We start from the raw sequence: 16,421 nt of genomic DNA, 5'->3' as shown, positions 1-16,421 counted from the left end.
AGGGACTTCCTTAAGCTGATCGGATTCACACCAGGACTATTGTCAGCTTTTCATCCAAACACAAACGGAGCGGCTGAGAAAGCCAACTCAGTGGTGGAACAATACATTAGTTGTATGATGATTACCAACGATCTATGGCCCATGTCAGAAAGCTTATTAGCCATTATTTCAAACTTATGAGGTTTACAGGGTTACTTTTATAGATTATAGATTTTACTCTCACGGGAATTTTATAGTAAATACATTTTATGTGCATGCATATATTAATCAGATATTAAACCTCTCCTAGATATCTGGTAGCAAGTTAGTTTTATGTTACAATCATCTAGCATGGCCGTTGTAGGCTTTTTCCACGTCACGGAAACATTTTGTACTCTTTTGAGATTGACTTTTATTGGACTGCACTTTATCTTGGGACAAAGAGAGCAAAATAAAATGATCGATATGTCAACCTAAGAGATGCTTGTTTACCAAATGTTTATCAGGGCGTCATAACCGCTACAGCACTGGTGTGCTTTGCAAGCAGCAAGGAGAACAGCAGCCAAGAGGTGGTTGTGCAGAATTGTTTCACTTTCAGTTCATTTGCACCGACTTGGCCAAAGACACACCCTGCTCACACTCTGTGTGTCACGAAGCCACTTAGGAGCACGGGGGCTCAAGTGGTTGGAATGCTGGGCAGGAGGTTAGCAAGCCCACGTTTGAGACCCAAGAGCTACCGTGGGGCAGGGTTGAGTCCCCGTCCTTCACTCCAGCTCCTTCCGGGGACATGACAGGAGCTGGCAATTGGACATCCCCCAGGGAAATGGTGAGGTCACCAGCTAATCCTTTCAACCCGGAAGCACTTCATTGCTTTCTGACACAAGTGCAATGAAGCCTCTTTTCAAGGGCTTTGGACAGCACACAGGATTAATATAATTATTAGACGTTTACCCCCAGGCAGGCCAGAGTGTGTTATAGAAGACCTTCAACTGGTGCAGAATGCGGCCGCGCGAGTTGTGATGGGGGTCTCCCGATACTCCCACGTAACACCTCTACTCCGCGAGCTGCATTGGCTTCCAGTTGCCCTCCGGGTGAGATTCAAGGTGCTGGTGATGACCTATAAAGCCCTACATGGCTTGGGTCCGGGATATCTGAGGGAACACCTGCTGCCGGCATCAAGTTCCCTTCGTCTGGTGCGCTCCCACAGGGAGGGTCTGCTCAGGGTGCCACCGGTAAGAGATTGCCGGCGGGTAACACCCAGGGATAGGGCCTTCTCTGTGGGGGCGCCTGCCCTTTGGAACCAGCTGCCAGTGGAGCTGAGGACTGCCCCCGACCTCCGTTCGTTCCGCCGGGGCCTGAAGACCTGGCTCTTCGAGCTCTCTGGCCCAGGCTGAGGACTAATTTATTTTAATTGGGGTTTTATTTAAACAGGGATAAATTTAATCTTTTTTAAATTTGGTTTTTAACTTTTGTATTTTTGGTTTTTAATTACCCTGTAAACCGCCCTGAGTCCCTCGGGAAAGGGCGGTATATAAATGTAATAAAATAAATAAATAAATAAATAAATAAATAAATAAATAAATAAATAAATAAATAAAAACATGGCGAGGCTGCCTCATACTTTTTTTTTTTTTGGTCTCACGTTTATAATTAGAAATGGAAAAGCAAGCAGGTTACCAATAGCAGCAGAAAGAACAGAGGCAGAAATTCAAAAATGTCAGAACAGTCTCACTCCCGGTCTCGGTGACAAGAGCAAGACGTTAAAATTCCTCCTGTCAGGAAATTACTTGAAGAAGTTGGTTAAAAAGTCATATCAGAAACTTAATGCAACAGAGGATTAACTCGTCCCTGACTACCAGCTACCCAAAAGAAGCAAACAGAATACCGCACAAAACTCACAGAAAAGGATTGTGGGGTTTTTTTTGTGTGTGTTTTTTTTAAAAAAAGAATATAGAATCTTAAAACCATATTTTGAAATGAATCAATCTATTTACCACGATAGCGAACTGCTCCGGGTCAGACAAATTCTTATATTCATTCTTCAACTTGGATAATTCGTTGAGTTGTTTTTGGTCAGGAAGGTGTTTTATTAAATTCTGCATTCCATGGAAAGATACAAAATTAAAATGTTCATAGTTTGTTTTTTAATCCCCTTTATATTGCATGATTACTTGCACAAAAAAGAAGAGAGATCAACTTCTTTTTAGTCTTGTAAGGTAACAAAGCCAAAAATAGACAGTAAGGAAAAAGTATTTACTATTGAAAAATTAAGGACCCCTTAAAAATCCTAAGAGATAAATGTCAAACGCAGTAGGCTATTTATTCCATTTTAAACTGTCCAACTGCCGTATCTTAGAGAAATCTGCTGACACACATAGTATAAATGAAACAGTTATCAAACATTAAAAGGTCTATTATCTTAATAAAAATGGCAAGTATAACAAATACAGAAGGTATAATCTGCCATCTTTGGTGATAATACCAAATTGTATTGACATATAAACACAAAATTATGGATGATTGTGCATGTAACTTTGTCCATGACTTCACTACAAATGTGGTAGATTTTATGACGATCTAATTATTAGGAATACTTGTTTATGAAACTGTTAATCAAATTACTGCACCTGAATCATGGATTCTGACAGCTGGGTTTCATCTATCTCCAGAATCATTATTTTTATTTCTTCATAAGGTACTCGAAATGACCCTAAGAAAATAGCTAAACACACAGACACACACATAAAAGCATTTCAGTATGTTTTTATTTGAGAACGGCAAATTAAGCACTTTTAAACACTTCAAGCATTAAAGTGTTTTCAAGAGGCAACTTTTTTTGTAGGTGGAGGAGGCCAACTTGGCATGGGTCCGGATTACCTACGGGAGCACCTACTGCCGGCGTCAACTTCCCTCCGTCCAGTGCGCTCCCACAGAGAGGGCCTCCTCAGGGTACCACCGGTCAGAGAATGTCGACTGGTGACCCCCAGGGGGAGAGCGTTCTCGGTGGGCGCACCAGTCCTTTGGAACCGCTTACCGGCTGAACTCCGGATGGCCCCCGACCTTCGCTCCTTCTGGCGTGATCTAAAAACTTATCTATTCGAACAAGCCGGCCTGGTCTGATGGGTTTGGGGTTTTAACATTGTTTTTAACTAACTTACTACATTGGGCACAATCATTTAATTTTAAATCTTGTATCCTGTATTCTTATTTTTATTGCCCTGTACACCGCCCTGAGTCCTTCGGGAGAAGGGCGGTATATAAATCAAATAAATAAATAAATAAACTTGATTGCTGTGTTTTCCTGTGTGAGAACCAAGTCTCACATCTGCTTTGGGAGACAAGAAAGGTATGGAAAAACAGGATGAATAAAGAAATATGCAGGTGACTTAAGATGAAAGCAGGCTGTGGCTTCCAAACAGGAAGGAAGGAAGGAAGGAAGGAAGGAAGGAAGGAAGGAAGGAAGGAAGGAAGGAAGGAAGGAAGGAAGGAAGGAAGGAAGGAAGGAAGGAAGGAAGGAAAGGAGGGAGGGAGGGAGGGAGGGGGGGGAGGGAAAAAAGAAGGGAGGGAGGGAAGGAAGGAAGGAAGAAGGAGGAGGAAGAAGGAAGGGAGGGAGGGAAAAAGGAAGGGAGGGAGGGAGGGAAGGAAGGAAGGAGAGAAGGAGGAAGAAGGGAAGAAGGAAGGGAGGGAAGAAGGGAGGGAGGGAGGGAAAAAGGAAGGGAGGGAGGGAGGGAAGGAAGGAAGGAGAGAAGGAGGAGGAAGAAGGGAGGGAGGGAGGGAAAAAGAAGGAAGGGGGGAGGGAGGGAGGGAGGGAAGGAAGGAGAGAAGGAGGAAGAAGGAAGGAAGGGAGGGAGGGAAAAAGAAGGAAGGAAGGGAGGGAGGGAATAGGACATCAACAGTAATAGTAGGAGTGACAGATTATTCATAGCAACTAAGTTACAATATACCAGTGATATCAAAGCAAACCTCATTAAGATAATTGGGGAAGGAAACTAAAAGCCATTGTCCATGTCCAGAAATATAATAAAATGTGCCCTTAACAGGCTTGGGTGTGATCTTTATTTGAAATGGGGTAGAAAGAGTGGCCTATTCATTTTTAGTGGCTTTACGTCGTAATTACTCATCTCTTTTACTATGGATTTATTCCGCACCCAGCTCCAGAGAGGAGTCTCTGATCGTAAATAAATGCAATTACGTAAAGACTCCAGATATGAGTAATACATTATCATCCAACATCATAACCAAACTGAGGAATGGGGGGGGGGAGGAATGAAAGGGCAGAAGATGAAAACAGGTGTGATAAGGTAAAGAAAAAAATAAATAAAGAATATGCACTGAACAAATGTGGGAGGGCCGAAAGGTACAGACTGAAAAGAAAACTCCCAATTTTAACAAAACAACAAGAGTTGGAAGGAACCTCAGAGGTCTTCTAGTCCAACCCCCCCTGCTCAAGCTTTCAAGTCTTTATTGATAGAAAACCCTAGGGCAGGGGTAGGCAACCTCGGCTCTTTTATGACTTGTGGACTTCAACTCCCAGAATTCCTGAGCCAGCCATGCTGAGGGAAAAGGGAGAGGTTTCCAAGCTGAACCAAGCCGGCTCAGGAATTCTGGGAATTGAAGTCCACGAGTCATAAAAGAGACAAGGTTGCCTACCCCTGGCCTAGGCCGCTTTATGACTGGTGGACTTCAACTCCCAGAATTCCTGAGCCAGCCATGCTGAGGGGAAAGGGGGAGGTTGCCAAGCTGAACCAAGCCGGCTCAGGAATTCTGGGAATTGAAGTCCACGAGTCATAAAAGAGACAAGGTTGCCTACCCCTGGCCTAGGCCGCTTTATGACTGGTGGACTTCAACTCCCAGAATTCCTGAGCCAGCCATGCTGAGGGGAAAGGGAGAGGTTGCCAAGCTGAACCAAGCCGGCTCAGGAATTCTGGGAATTGAAGTCCACGAGTCATAAAAGAGACAAGGTTGCCTACCCCTGGCCTAGGCCGCTTTATGACTGGTGGACTTCAACTCCCAAAATTCCTGAGCCAGCCATGCTGAGGGGAAAGGGAGAGGTTGCCAAGCTGAACCAAGCCGGCTCAGGAATTCTGGGAATTGAAGTCCACGAGTCATAAAAGAGACAAGGTTGCCTACCCCTGGCCTAGGCCGCTTTATGACTGGTGGACTTCAACTCCCAGAATTCCTGAGCCAGCCATGCTGAGGGGAAAGGGAGAGGTTGCCAAGCTGAACCAAGCCGGCTCAGGAATTCTGGGAATTGAAGTCCACAAGTCATTAAAGAGCCAAGGTTGCCTACCCCTGGCCTAGGCCGCTTTATGACTGGTGGACTTCAACTCCCAGAATTCCTGAGCCAGCCATGCTGAGGGGAAAGGGGGAGGTTTCCAAGCTAAGCCATGCTGACTCAGGAATTCTGGGAGTTGAAGTCCATGAGTCATAAAAGAGCCGAGGTTGCCTACCCCTGCACTAGACCATTCGGGACAAATGGCTGTTCAGTCTCTTCTTGAAAACCTCCAGCAATGGAGCGCTCACAACTTTAAAACCAAAAGCTCAAATTTGTTGTTGTTGTTGTTAGTTGCGAAGTCGTGTCCGACCCATCACGACCCTATGGACAATGTTCCTCCAGGCCTTCCTGTCCTCTACAATCTTCTGGAGTCCATTTAAGCTCACGCCTACTGCTTCAAATTAGCTTTACTTAAAAATGCATACTAAATATCCAGGAGATATTTTCCAACTTCGGCGCCTTCATTTTCAGTGCTCACAGCGATACATCCCTTCCCCATTTACCCATTGCTTGGACTTGTTTCCGTCAAAGCCATGTTACAAAGAAGAATCGTATTTAACTCCGAAAGTAATATTAAACCACTTTTTTCCCCTCCCCCCAAATAATGACAGCGATTTACTTACAAAGGTTTTGCGCGATCTTTGGATCCAGGACTTTCAGTTCTTTGATTCGTTTAATAGGTTTCCTCTCTTCAAAGCCTTCGTCTCTTTTCACTGTCAAGACAAATGTTGTGGGTGTGTTAAACATACCAGAAATGTTTATATTGGTGCTATTAGTGCCCTTGCATAGAGCTTAAGCTTCAGTGTAGTTACAACCTGAGGACTGCAGTTGTACAATTCATTGTATTCAGGTTTTACCCACTGTTGATGAGAGCGTGTTACAGGTTATCCTGAATCAACTCAGGGTAATGGTGAGCAACTCTTAGGGAATATCAGGTTTGCCAATCATGAATGAAAAATCCGACACAACCTATAGTACATCTTTAGAACAGGGGTCCCCAACCTGTGGGTCGCGGCCCAGTATTGGGCCGTAGGCTGCTGGCCACCAGGCCATGGGACAACCTGGCTAGTGCACGCGTGTGTGCACGCTACACCCTCACTTGTGCTAGCGCCACAGCCGCAAAAACAGGACGCCGTGCCACAGGGTGCAAAAACAGGCTGCCGCTGCTACGCCTTGGGGCGCAAAAACATATGCTGCACCGTGGGGCGTGGAAATGGGGTGCCACCGCACCACAGGGCGCAAAAACAGGCCACCGCCGTGCTGCAAAGCGCAAAAACGGACGCCGCTGTGCCGCCGGGCACACAAACCAGACACTGCGCCACGAAAGAACGGGACAGGGATAGCAAGTATCACACGGGTTCTAGCTCCACCCTGTTTGTGGCGCACGCATGAGCATAAAATGCTTCCCCCTCCCTTTTCCTCCGGTCCACCAACCGACAAAGTTTGGTGACCTCTGTTTTAGAATTCCACTGTCACCCTTACTTCTGCTTACAGGTGTGTGTGTGTGTGTGTATTACATATAACACTATTCATCTTTTCCGTGAAGTTTAATACTGTTCAATGATAGTGTTAATGAAAAATATAGGGCAAAAGGACAATATAGAAAAAAAGGAAATAAAAAAACTACATTTACAACAAAACAAGTCAGCCTTAGCAACGATTTGACCCTGCGTTTTATTTACACACACACACCACACACAGATATATATATATATATATATATATATATATATATATATATATAGTGTGTGTGTGTGTGTGTGTGTGTGTGTGTGTGTGTGTGTGTGTGTGTGGCGGCTCAGTGGGTTAGGACGCTGAGCTTGTCAAACAGAAGGTCGGCAGTTTGGCAGGTCAAATCCCGAGTGCCGCGTAACAGAGTGAGCGCCTGTTACTCATCCCAGCTTCTGCCCACCTAGCAGTTCGAAAGCATGTAAAAATGCAAGTAGAAAAATAGGGACCACTGCGGTGGGAAGGTAACAGCGTTCCGTGCGCCTTTGGCGTCTAGTCATGCCGGCCACATGACCACGGAGACGTCCTCGGACAAGCGCTGGCTCTTCGGCTTTGAAACGGAGATGAGCACCGGCCCCTAGAGTCAGAAACGACTAGCACGCATGTGTGTGCAGGGGAACCTTTACCTTTACCTTATATATATATAAGGAACGCTGTTACCTTCCCACCGCAGTGGTCCCTATTTTTCTACTTGCATTTTTACGTGCTTTCGAACTGCTAGGTTGGCAGAAGCTGGGACGAGTAACAGGCGCTCACTCGGCACTCGGGATTTGACCCGCCAAACTGCCGACCTTCTGATCGACAAGCTCAGTGTCCTAACCCACTGAGCCACCGCGTCCCTTATATATATACATATACATACATACACACACACACACACACACACACACACATATTATATATATATATATATATATATATATATATATATATATATATATATATATATATATATATATATATATATATATATATATATATATATATATATATATATATATATATATATATATAAAAGCTGCACTTGCTTAAGGACTGCCACAAAAAAAGTACATAAAATCAGGTCTAGTCACATGATCTACTTTACAATCATATGAGCTTAGGATTGTAATTGTGGGCTTGTGTGCAGTCATAAACTGAGGACGACTGATACAACACTGTCAAACTACCTAATAAGGCTGTATTATTATTCTTCTCATCTCTCCTATTACCTATCTCCTTAGGACTATAACTTTGTTGTTTGTATCTTACGATGTATATTAATTGTTTTATTTAGTATCCTAGTATGTTGATTGCTTATTTAGTATTTGATGACTATCACTAAGTGTCATGTCTTATGATTTATGATGAATGCATTTTTATGATGATTACAATCATGATTTATCACTTGTTGCTTGTATGTACGCTGAGAGCTTATGCACCACGGACAAATTCCTTATGTGTCCAATCACACTTAGCTTATTCTATTCTATTCTATTCTATTCTATTCTATTCTATTCTATTCTATTCTATTCTATTCTATTCTATTCTATTCTATTCTATTCTATTCTATTCTATTCTATTAATTCTATTCTATTCCATTCTATTCTAATTCTATTCTATTCTATTCCATATTTTCTATTCTATTCTCTTCTATTCCATTCCATATTTCCTGTTCTATTCTTATTCCATTCTAATTCTATTTTATTCCATTCTAATTCTTTCCATTCCATTTTATGTCCTTCCATTCCATTCCATTCCATTCCATTCCAATTCTATTCTATTCTATTCTATTCTATTCTATTCTATTCTATTCTATTCTATTCTATTCTATTCCATTTATTTGCACCCAGTTAATATTTCAGTGGACGCGGTGGCTCAGTGGGTTAGGACGCTGAGCTTGTCGATCAGAAGGTCGGCAGTTTGGCGGGTCGAATCCCGAGTGCCGCGTAACAGAGTGAGCGCCTGTTACTCGTCCCAGCTTCTGCCAACCTAGCAGTTCGAAAGCACATAAAAATGCAAGTAGAAAAATAGGGACCGCTCCGGTGGGAAGGTAACAGCGTTCCGTGTGCCTTTGGTGTCTAGTCATGCCGGCCACATGACCACGGAGATGTCCTCGGACAAGCGCTGGCTCTTCGGCTTTGAAACGGAGATGAGCACCGGCCCCTAGAGTCGGAAACGACTAGCACGCATGTGCGGGGGAACCTTTACCTTTACCTTTAATATTTCAGTGGGCACTTTCTGCTTTCACAGGAAGTAAACACATTGAGTAGTCTCGACCACTGACCTTCATTTTCAAAGACAAAGTAGTAGATAGGATTCCCTTTTTGCATTTTCTGTGCTGCTGTTCTTAGAATATTTTCAGCTCAAATGTACCTTAAAATAACTTCCTTTGGTCCTTACTCCTTCTAGGTATATTACATGGTGAGAATTATTTTTCAAAAGGGCTTAGCGTACCTTGAAAAGAACTAGCCCAAAACAATCGGCCGCCTAACAAATGATTGCTCATAACCAAAATACATGGTATATTTTCTCAGCTTTTAGTCACACTTCCCACAGTCTGTAGCAGAGTAAACAGTAATTTTAACAACTCAGTGGAGATATTTTGGCAGTTGAGTGCATGCTTTTCTTAACTGCATTATACAAGGAGAGCTTAAATGGAAAAGTGAAATAATACCATGGGCTACGTTCTATTCTGTGTGTGCTGCAGTTACAAATGATTGTAACCTCAGTTATTAATGTAACAATTATCATATGACACACATAAGTATTCATCAGCTGCGGTGACAGGAGCTGCAGGTGTTTATTGAAAATAAAATAAGGCTCATTTTCTAAAAGGAGGCTTTAAATCAGAAAAAAAATAAAATAATTAACTTACCATTTTTCTGACAACAAAAGGTAAGTTCCAGCTTGCATAACAAATCGGCGCTTTCGTATTTCCCATCATTGGCCCTTACCCAGAAACAGTTTTCAGTCATTTCCTGGGGGCTTATCTGCAAAGGGAATATAGCATCTTAAATTTCCTGTTATCGTTAATGCCAGACTTTGCTGGGGATGCAAAACACGTGGTTTATGGCAATGGGAAGGCCACCTGCCATCTGTAGCCTGCAGATTCCTGAGTGGAAAAGCTGGTCTCCTTTGAAGGATGTGGGTAGGTTTACAGGATAAAATCTGTGTTTGTAACTCCTTCAGCGTCTTTCAAATATCAGATTCCGCATCGAAATAAGAATAATAACGATAAGAATCCGTTTTACTTTTGGTGCTAATTCCACAGCCTTTGGAAGTGGGGCTTTCAAACGATTGTGGCTCAGAAGAAGTCAGAAATATGTTTCTTTCTATATTTACCACCTGACTTCCGATAACTCCAGGCTGTTTACCAATTGTTTTTTAAAAAAGCATTCAAACAAGGTCAGTATTTCTGACCTAGTTCCAAATGTGGAGTTAACAGAAATCAGATATTCCTCAACCAACGAACCTTATTGATTAGAACGGAGGTCACCAACCTCTTGTCGGTTGGCAGACAGGAGGAAAAGGGAGGGGGAAGCATTTTACATGCGTGCATGGGGCCACGAGCATGCGCGCACCACAAACGGGGTGGGGCTAGCGCCCGTGTGATGCTCACTAGCCCTGCCCTTGCGTAGCGCAGCGCCTTCTTTCTGCGCCCCGCAGCACGGTGGCGGCCTTTTTTTGTGCCCCGTGGCGCGGCAGTGCCTAGTTTTTGCACCCCGTGGTGCTAGCGCAACTGAGAGGGTGTGCGCGCACACATCCGCACACTGGCCAGCCTGTGCCGCGGCCCGGTGGCCAGCAAGCCACAGCCCACTACTCGGCCGTGGCCCATAGGTTGGGGACCCCTGTATTAGAAGACAGGACTGGGGCAGAATAAAACATCAGAAACATTAAGATTGTTGAGGATGTGTGGACCACAGTAGCATGAGCATCCTTCTCCTTAAACAGATCCTTTAAAGAAGAGATTGGGCAACCGTTGGTCTGAAATGGTGTAGGGCAGTGACGGCGAACCTTTTAGAGACCGAGTGCCCAAACTGCAACGCAAAACCCACTTATGTATCGTTGGGTGTCGGGTGGGCGTGGCCCGTTGGATGGGTGTGCCCAGTTGGGTGGGTGTGCCAAATTGGGTGGGCGTGTGGCTGCGGCGGTAACGGCAGACTGGGTGGGACTAAAAAGTTCAATTAATCAATTCCAACTTTGCGAGATCCTTTTTTTCCCCGTGCGAAGTTGAAATTGATTGCACTTTTTTTTTTTGCGATGGAGGCCTAAAGCGAAAAGGTTTTATAAAACCCAGCAGAAGGCCTAGGACTGGGGCGACGGCACCCGTGCCCACAGAAAGGGCTCTACGTGCCACCTGTGGCACACGTGCCATTGGTTCGCCACCACAGGTTTAGGGTTTCCTGCTTCGGCTGGCGGTTGGACCAGAACACTTCCAAGGTCCCTTCCAACTCTTGGTATAGATTCACAAAGGCTTATTACTGATCTGAAAAGTCAGATGAGTTCGAAACACAGAACAGAAATTGCTTTCAAAGACATCACAAAGTGGGAATTATTTACAACGGCGGTTTTAAGGCCGGGCATTGAAACTTAAGAAACTGAGGAACAACCAAGAGGGAGAGAAAACTGATGGTCAACCTCTGCATGATAGCACCCCAACACCCATGAAAGTAGAAAGACGCATAGTATCCTGCAGCACATTACCCCCCTTCCAATGTACATCTCCACTGTCACAGCTTGATAGGCCTTAGATTGCAAACTAAAATTCATTCACTGAGTATCTTGCAATTTACCTCCACCCTGCAGCGTATGAGATACTTTGCTTCCTTAGAATGCAGAATAAAAGAGCTGGAAGGGACCCTGGAGGTCTTCTAGTCCAACCCCCTGGCCAGGCAGGAAGCCCTATACCATTTCAGACAATACCATTTATTTTTATTTATTTTTAAAAATAAATAAAATTCTGCGACACATTTTCTTGCTGAAAGATTGCTGCCTTTTTAGGCGGGAACTTAGGCAACGTTTCAAGTATTTTGTCACTTGGGCTATTTTGTAAACCAGAAGAATCTCTCATATCATAAAATGAAACAGTTTAAAAAAAAATCATCCTGCACGAGACGGTTTTGGAAGCCGAAAGAGCACACCGCTGGCAATAGTGGGAGTAAATAGGATAAAAGTCCTCCAGATATTAGCTTCTCTAGCACTGGTTGGGACACAATATAACTGGCTAAAATCCAGTTATTTTATTCAGAATAACGGAATACAGAGTTGGAAGGGACCTTGGAGGTCTCCTAGTCCAGGGGTCCCTAAGCCCGGATCCGTGGACAAGGATCGGGCTGCAGCATGCCAGCAACCGATCCGCACAAACAAAGCTCCATCTGCGGGATGCAGGTAGCATACAAGACTACATTTCCTCCGGTCTGCGGAAAAATCTCTCTCCACGGAACCGGTCCCTAGTGCCCAAACGGTTGGGGACCTCTGTTCTAGTCCAACCATCTGCTCAGGCAGGAGACCTTATATCATATTATGACAAATGGTTTTCCATTCTCTTCTTAAAAACCTCCAGTGATGGAGTACCCACAACTTCTGCAGGCAACTTTCGTTCCATTGCTTAATTGTTCTCACTGTCAGGAAATTTCTCCTTAGTTCTAGGCTGCTTCTCTCCTTGATTAGTTTCCATCCGTTGCTTCTTGTCCTGCCCGTAGGTGCTTTGGAGAATAGCTTGACTCCCTCTTCTTTGGGGCAGCCCCTGAGATATTGGAAGGCTGCTATCGTGTCACCCCTAGTCCTTCTTTTCATTAAACTAGACATACCCAATTCCAGCAACTATTCTTCCATGTGTTTTGAGTCTCCAGTCCCCAATCATCTTTGTTGCTCTTCTCTGCACTGTTTCTGGAATCTTCCTTGCCTTACCTTGGACCAGTTGATTCTTTTCATGGTCACTTCAGGCTTAAATTCTTTTTTAGGTTTCAATCCGAAAGGCAGCAATTGAGGAGGAGGAGAGCGTTGATCTCCAGGTAATCCAAGTAGCGGAGGTGGGGGTGGAGGAACGCCAACAGGAAGTTGGTTTTTCGATCCACTAGCAAAGGCAGGTGGTAGTGGAGGTGGGGGAGGTGGAGGAGGAATAGCTCCAGTGGAAGCTCCTGGTGATGGGACCACATCTGTGGGTCCTTCAACAGATGTCAGAGGACAACTGTTGGCTGAGCCATTCTGAAAAGAAGAAAACATTGGTATTTGTCATGCAAGGACTTTGTCTGGTAAGTGCGTACTCACTCTTTCTGCCAAAACAAACAGGACAGAGGTCAATCAATTCCACCATCGGTAAATCCAAGCAAAAATGGCTCCCTCGTGTATGTGTGTGTGTAAATATATACTGCTCAAAAAAATAAAGGGAACACAAGATAAGACATCCTACTATTAAATACAGTACATTGTGTTGTTTAAGTGTTCCCTTTATTTTATTTTTTTTGAGCAGTATATATATATTCCTTGATAAGATTAAAAATGCGAATTCCCAGGCATATTAAAATTAACAAACTAAGCGAACACTGGGATGGAATAAGAAAAACTAAAACAGTTTTTATTGCTAAAAGATCAAGCTTTCGTTGGCTAGCTGGCAACGTCGTCAGGATGGAAACGCTGGGGTGGGGAGATCACGTTTATACTGTTGGTGTCTCTGCGCTCCGCTCATGGAGCGCGTCACCGGTCTGTTTGTTGAGGCCAGCCGTATTCCTTTGAGTTGTCACGTATCCGTTTTCTTATTCCATCCCAGTGTTCACTTAGTTTGTTAACACACACACACACACACAAACACACACATTTATTTATTTATTTATTATATTTTTATACCGCCCTTCTCCCGAAGGACTCAGGGCGGTGTACAGGGCAATAAATATAAAAAACAGAATATAAAAGTTAAAATACAATTAAATATAATGCCCAAATTTAAAATTTAATACAATAATTAAGAACATGTTTATGTGTGTGTATATGTATGTATGTATATGTATGTATGTATATGTAATGTGTGTGTGTGTGTGTGTATTACCTGACAAGACAAATTTATATGTTTAGAAGGCATTTTCTAAGGGTAAAGAAAAACTGAATTAGGTGAAAGGATTAAAGCAGAACCCAGAAACCTTTCCTAAAATATTGGTTTCAGTCCACCGTCAGGGTGTAAATGGGATAAAAAAGGCATCAATTGTAAGCAAGTCGTTTTTAAGACTGTAATACTCTAACGATTCTTATTGTTTTTCATGTTTATGTTCTTTTTTTCCCCTCCTTCGTATTTTCCTCGACTTACAAGTCTGTTTAGGGCAGGGTTGTCAAACTGCCGGCCTGTGGGCCGGATGCGTCATCTGGAAGCCACACCCACCCCATTGCCGGTAATGGCAAAATAGTCCCAAGACGTCTTGCAACATCACGTGACGTCACGTCTTATGAGCATTGCTCACTTACGACCACTGCAGCATCCCAATGGGTCACATGATCAAAATTTAGACACTTGGCAATGGACTCATATTTATGACGGTTGCCGTATTCCGGGGGTCATGTGATCTTTTGTGACCTTCTCACCAGCAAACTCAAATGGGAAAGCCAGATCCACTTAACAACCATGTTACTAACTTAACAACTGCAGTGATTCACTTAAAAACTAGGGCAAGAAACATCATAAAATGGCGCAAAACCCATTTAACAAATGTCTCGCTTAGAAACAGAAATTTTGGGCTCGTGGTTGTTAAGTCGACCACCACCTTGTTATATATTGTCTAACTTTTTCTTACAAATAATTCAACATCGTTTATAATTTTATGACTTTATTTTGTGATCACTGCTGTATTATTTGTTATCTTGATATTTGTATTGTCCATTGAATTTAACAGTGAATTTTGGAATCAAACACCTTAAAGGTACTTCTAATCAGTTCTGAATATGATAAAACCACAAACTTTAGCACATTTGTAAATTCCTTATTTGCTTGATTCTGTTTCTATGAGTTTATTTTCTCTTTCTTTCTTGTAAGTGGGAACATGAATCTATATATATCTTAAATAAATTGTACTGCAGGAATAGTCAAGAACTATCTTGCCCCAAGGTGAGACGGTATGTCTATTTCATCTTTTTTACATAGCTTGCTTTTTAAAAGAAAGTGATGATTATTTTAAGTTTTATGGCTAACCCGTTTAGTTTGGTTCACTGAAAAGCAACAGATAAGCATATTTATTTTATAACTTTTAATATATAAACTAAGTTAAGTTATATTAGTTTCAAGAAAGACCTGAATCACAAGGAACTGCTTGATAACCACAGTAGCCACTTCTGTCTGATCAAACCTGACGTACAATGTGATTTTATTTTATTTTATTTTTAAATGTCATGTTTAACTACAGGGCCTATAGCATCTGCATTTCCACAGCAGACAACATCCCAGAGGTGGGCCAAATGTATTAGCTAAACATCAGCTAAACTAACAAACAACATCCACCACAAGTGTCAACTTACAACTGTTCATTTAGTGACTGTTCAAAGCTACAACGGCGCTTTTAAAAAGTGACTTATGACTGTTTTTCACAGCTACGACTGTTGTATCATCCCCAGGGTCACGAGATCAAAATCCAGAGGCTTGGCAACTGGCTCATATTTATGACGGTTGCAGTGTCCTGGGGTCATGTAATCCCCTTTGGCATCCTTCTGGCCAGCAAAATCAAAGGGGGAAACCAGATTCATTTAACAACGGTGTTACTAACGTAATGACTGCAGTGACTTATTTACCAGCAATGGCAAGAAATGTTGTAACATGGTGCAAAATCCACTTAACAGCTTTTTCTACCTTGGAAGGAAAAGCGTGTGTTTTGAGGTCAATTGTGGTACTAAGTCAAGGACTACCTGTAATTCATTTGAAATAGCTAACTAATGAGATGGGATTTTTAGCAGACCAAGAAGGAAGGAAGGAAGGAAGGAAGGAAGGAAGGAAGGAAGGAAGGAAGGAAGGGAGGGAGGGAGGGAGGGAGGGAGGGAGGGAGGGAAGGAAGGAAGATGAGAAAAGGGAGGGAGGGAGGAAGAGAGGGAGGGTGAAAAGTTGAGAAAAGGAGGGAAGGAAGGGAAGGAGGGTGGAAAGATGAGAAAAGGGAGGAAGGAGGGAGGGGGGAAGGAAGGGAGAGAGGGAGGAAGGTGGAAAGATGAGAAAAGGGAGGGAGGGAGGGAGGGAGGGAGGGAGGGAGGGAGGGAGGAAGGAAGGAAGGAAGGAAGGAAGGAAGGAAGGAAGGAAGGATAAGAAAAAGAAAGATGCGGATACCAAGCAACTTGGAAATACTTTAAAATAAAAGAGCATTATCCTTCCTGGGGACAATCCCAACAAGTATTTTGTTACATAATGGCCAGGGAGGTGCGTTGAGGGAGATCACAAGAACAGAGGCACTAACTCTCACTACTGATAATTACCAGCTGGTAATTAACATGTGCATTGCATGATGATAAGCCACTAAATTAATATAGTCCCTTTTAAAGACCGAGTAGGTTTGTAGACATTGATATACGTGAAATACTATGTGCCATTATCTACCTGCCTATAAAAATGTAGGCACCAAAACAGGAGTTGTCCCTTCCTTCCCATTTCTACTATTCTACAACTGTATTTCAAGTGTCACGGCATCATCGCCACATCTTCAAAAGAACCACC

The 16,421-nt window shown here is 43.1% G+C and overlaps 1 protein-coding gene across 1 annotated transcript in view; it reads right to left on the bottom strand.

Moving 5' to 3' along the window:
* The window catches only part of DIAPH3 (diaphanous related formin 3), a gene marked incomplete at its 5' end in the record, with an annotated part of 111,965 nt that overhangs the window by 17,770 nt on the left and 77,774 nt on the right, over positions 1 to 16,421 (bottom strand). The window contains 5 exons of the mRNA XM_081326410.1: positions 1,974 to 2,075; positions 2,607 to 2,701; positions 5,878 to 5,967; positions 9,621 to 9,735; positions 12,656 to 12,952. Coding sequence (XP_081182536.1) covers positions 1,974 to 2,075; positions 2,607 to 2,701; positions 5,878 to 5,967; positions 9,621 to 9,735; positions 12,656 to 12,952 — 699 coding nt within the window. The remainder of the gene's footprint in view (positions 1 to 1,973; positions 2,076 to 2,606; positions 2,702 to 5,877; positions 5,968 to 9,620; positions 9,736 to 12,655; positions 12,953 to 16,421) is intronic.

This window comes from Vipera berus, assembly GCF_964194415.1.
Source record: "Vipera berus genome assembly, chromosome: 4".
NCBI classification, from domain to species: Eukaryota; Metazoa; Chordata; class Lepidosauria; order Squamata; family Viperidae; genus Vipera; species Vipera berus.
The sequence above is the reverse complement of the archived record's forward strand: the minus strand, read 5'-3'. Positions and strand labels throughout refer to the sequence as shown.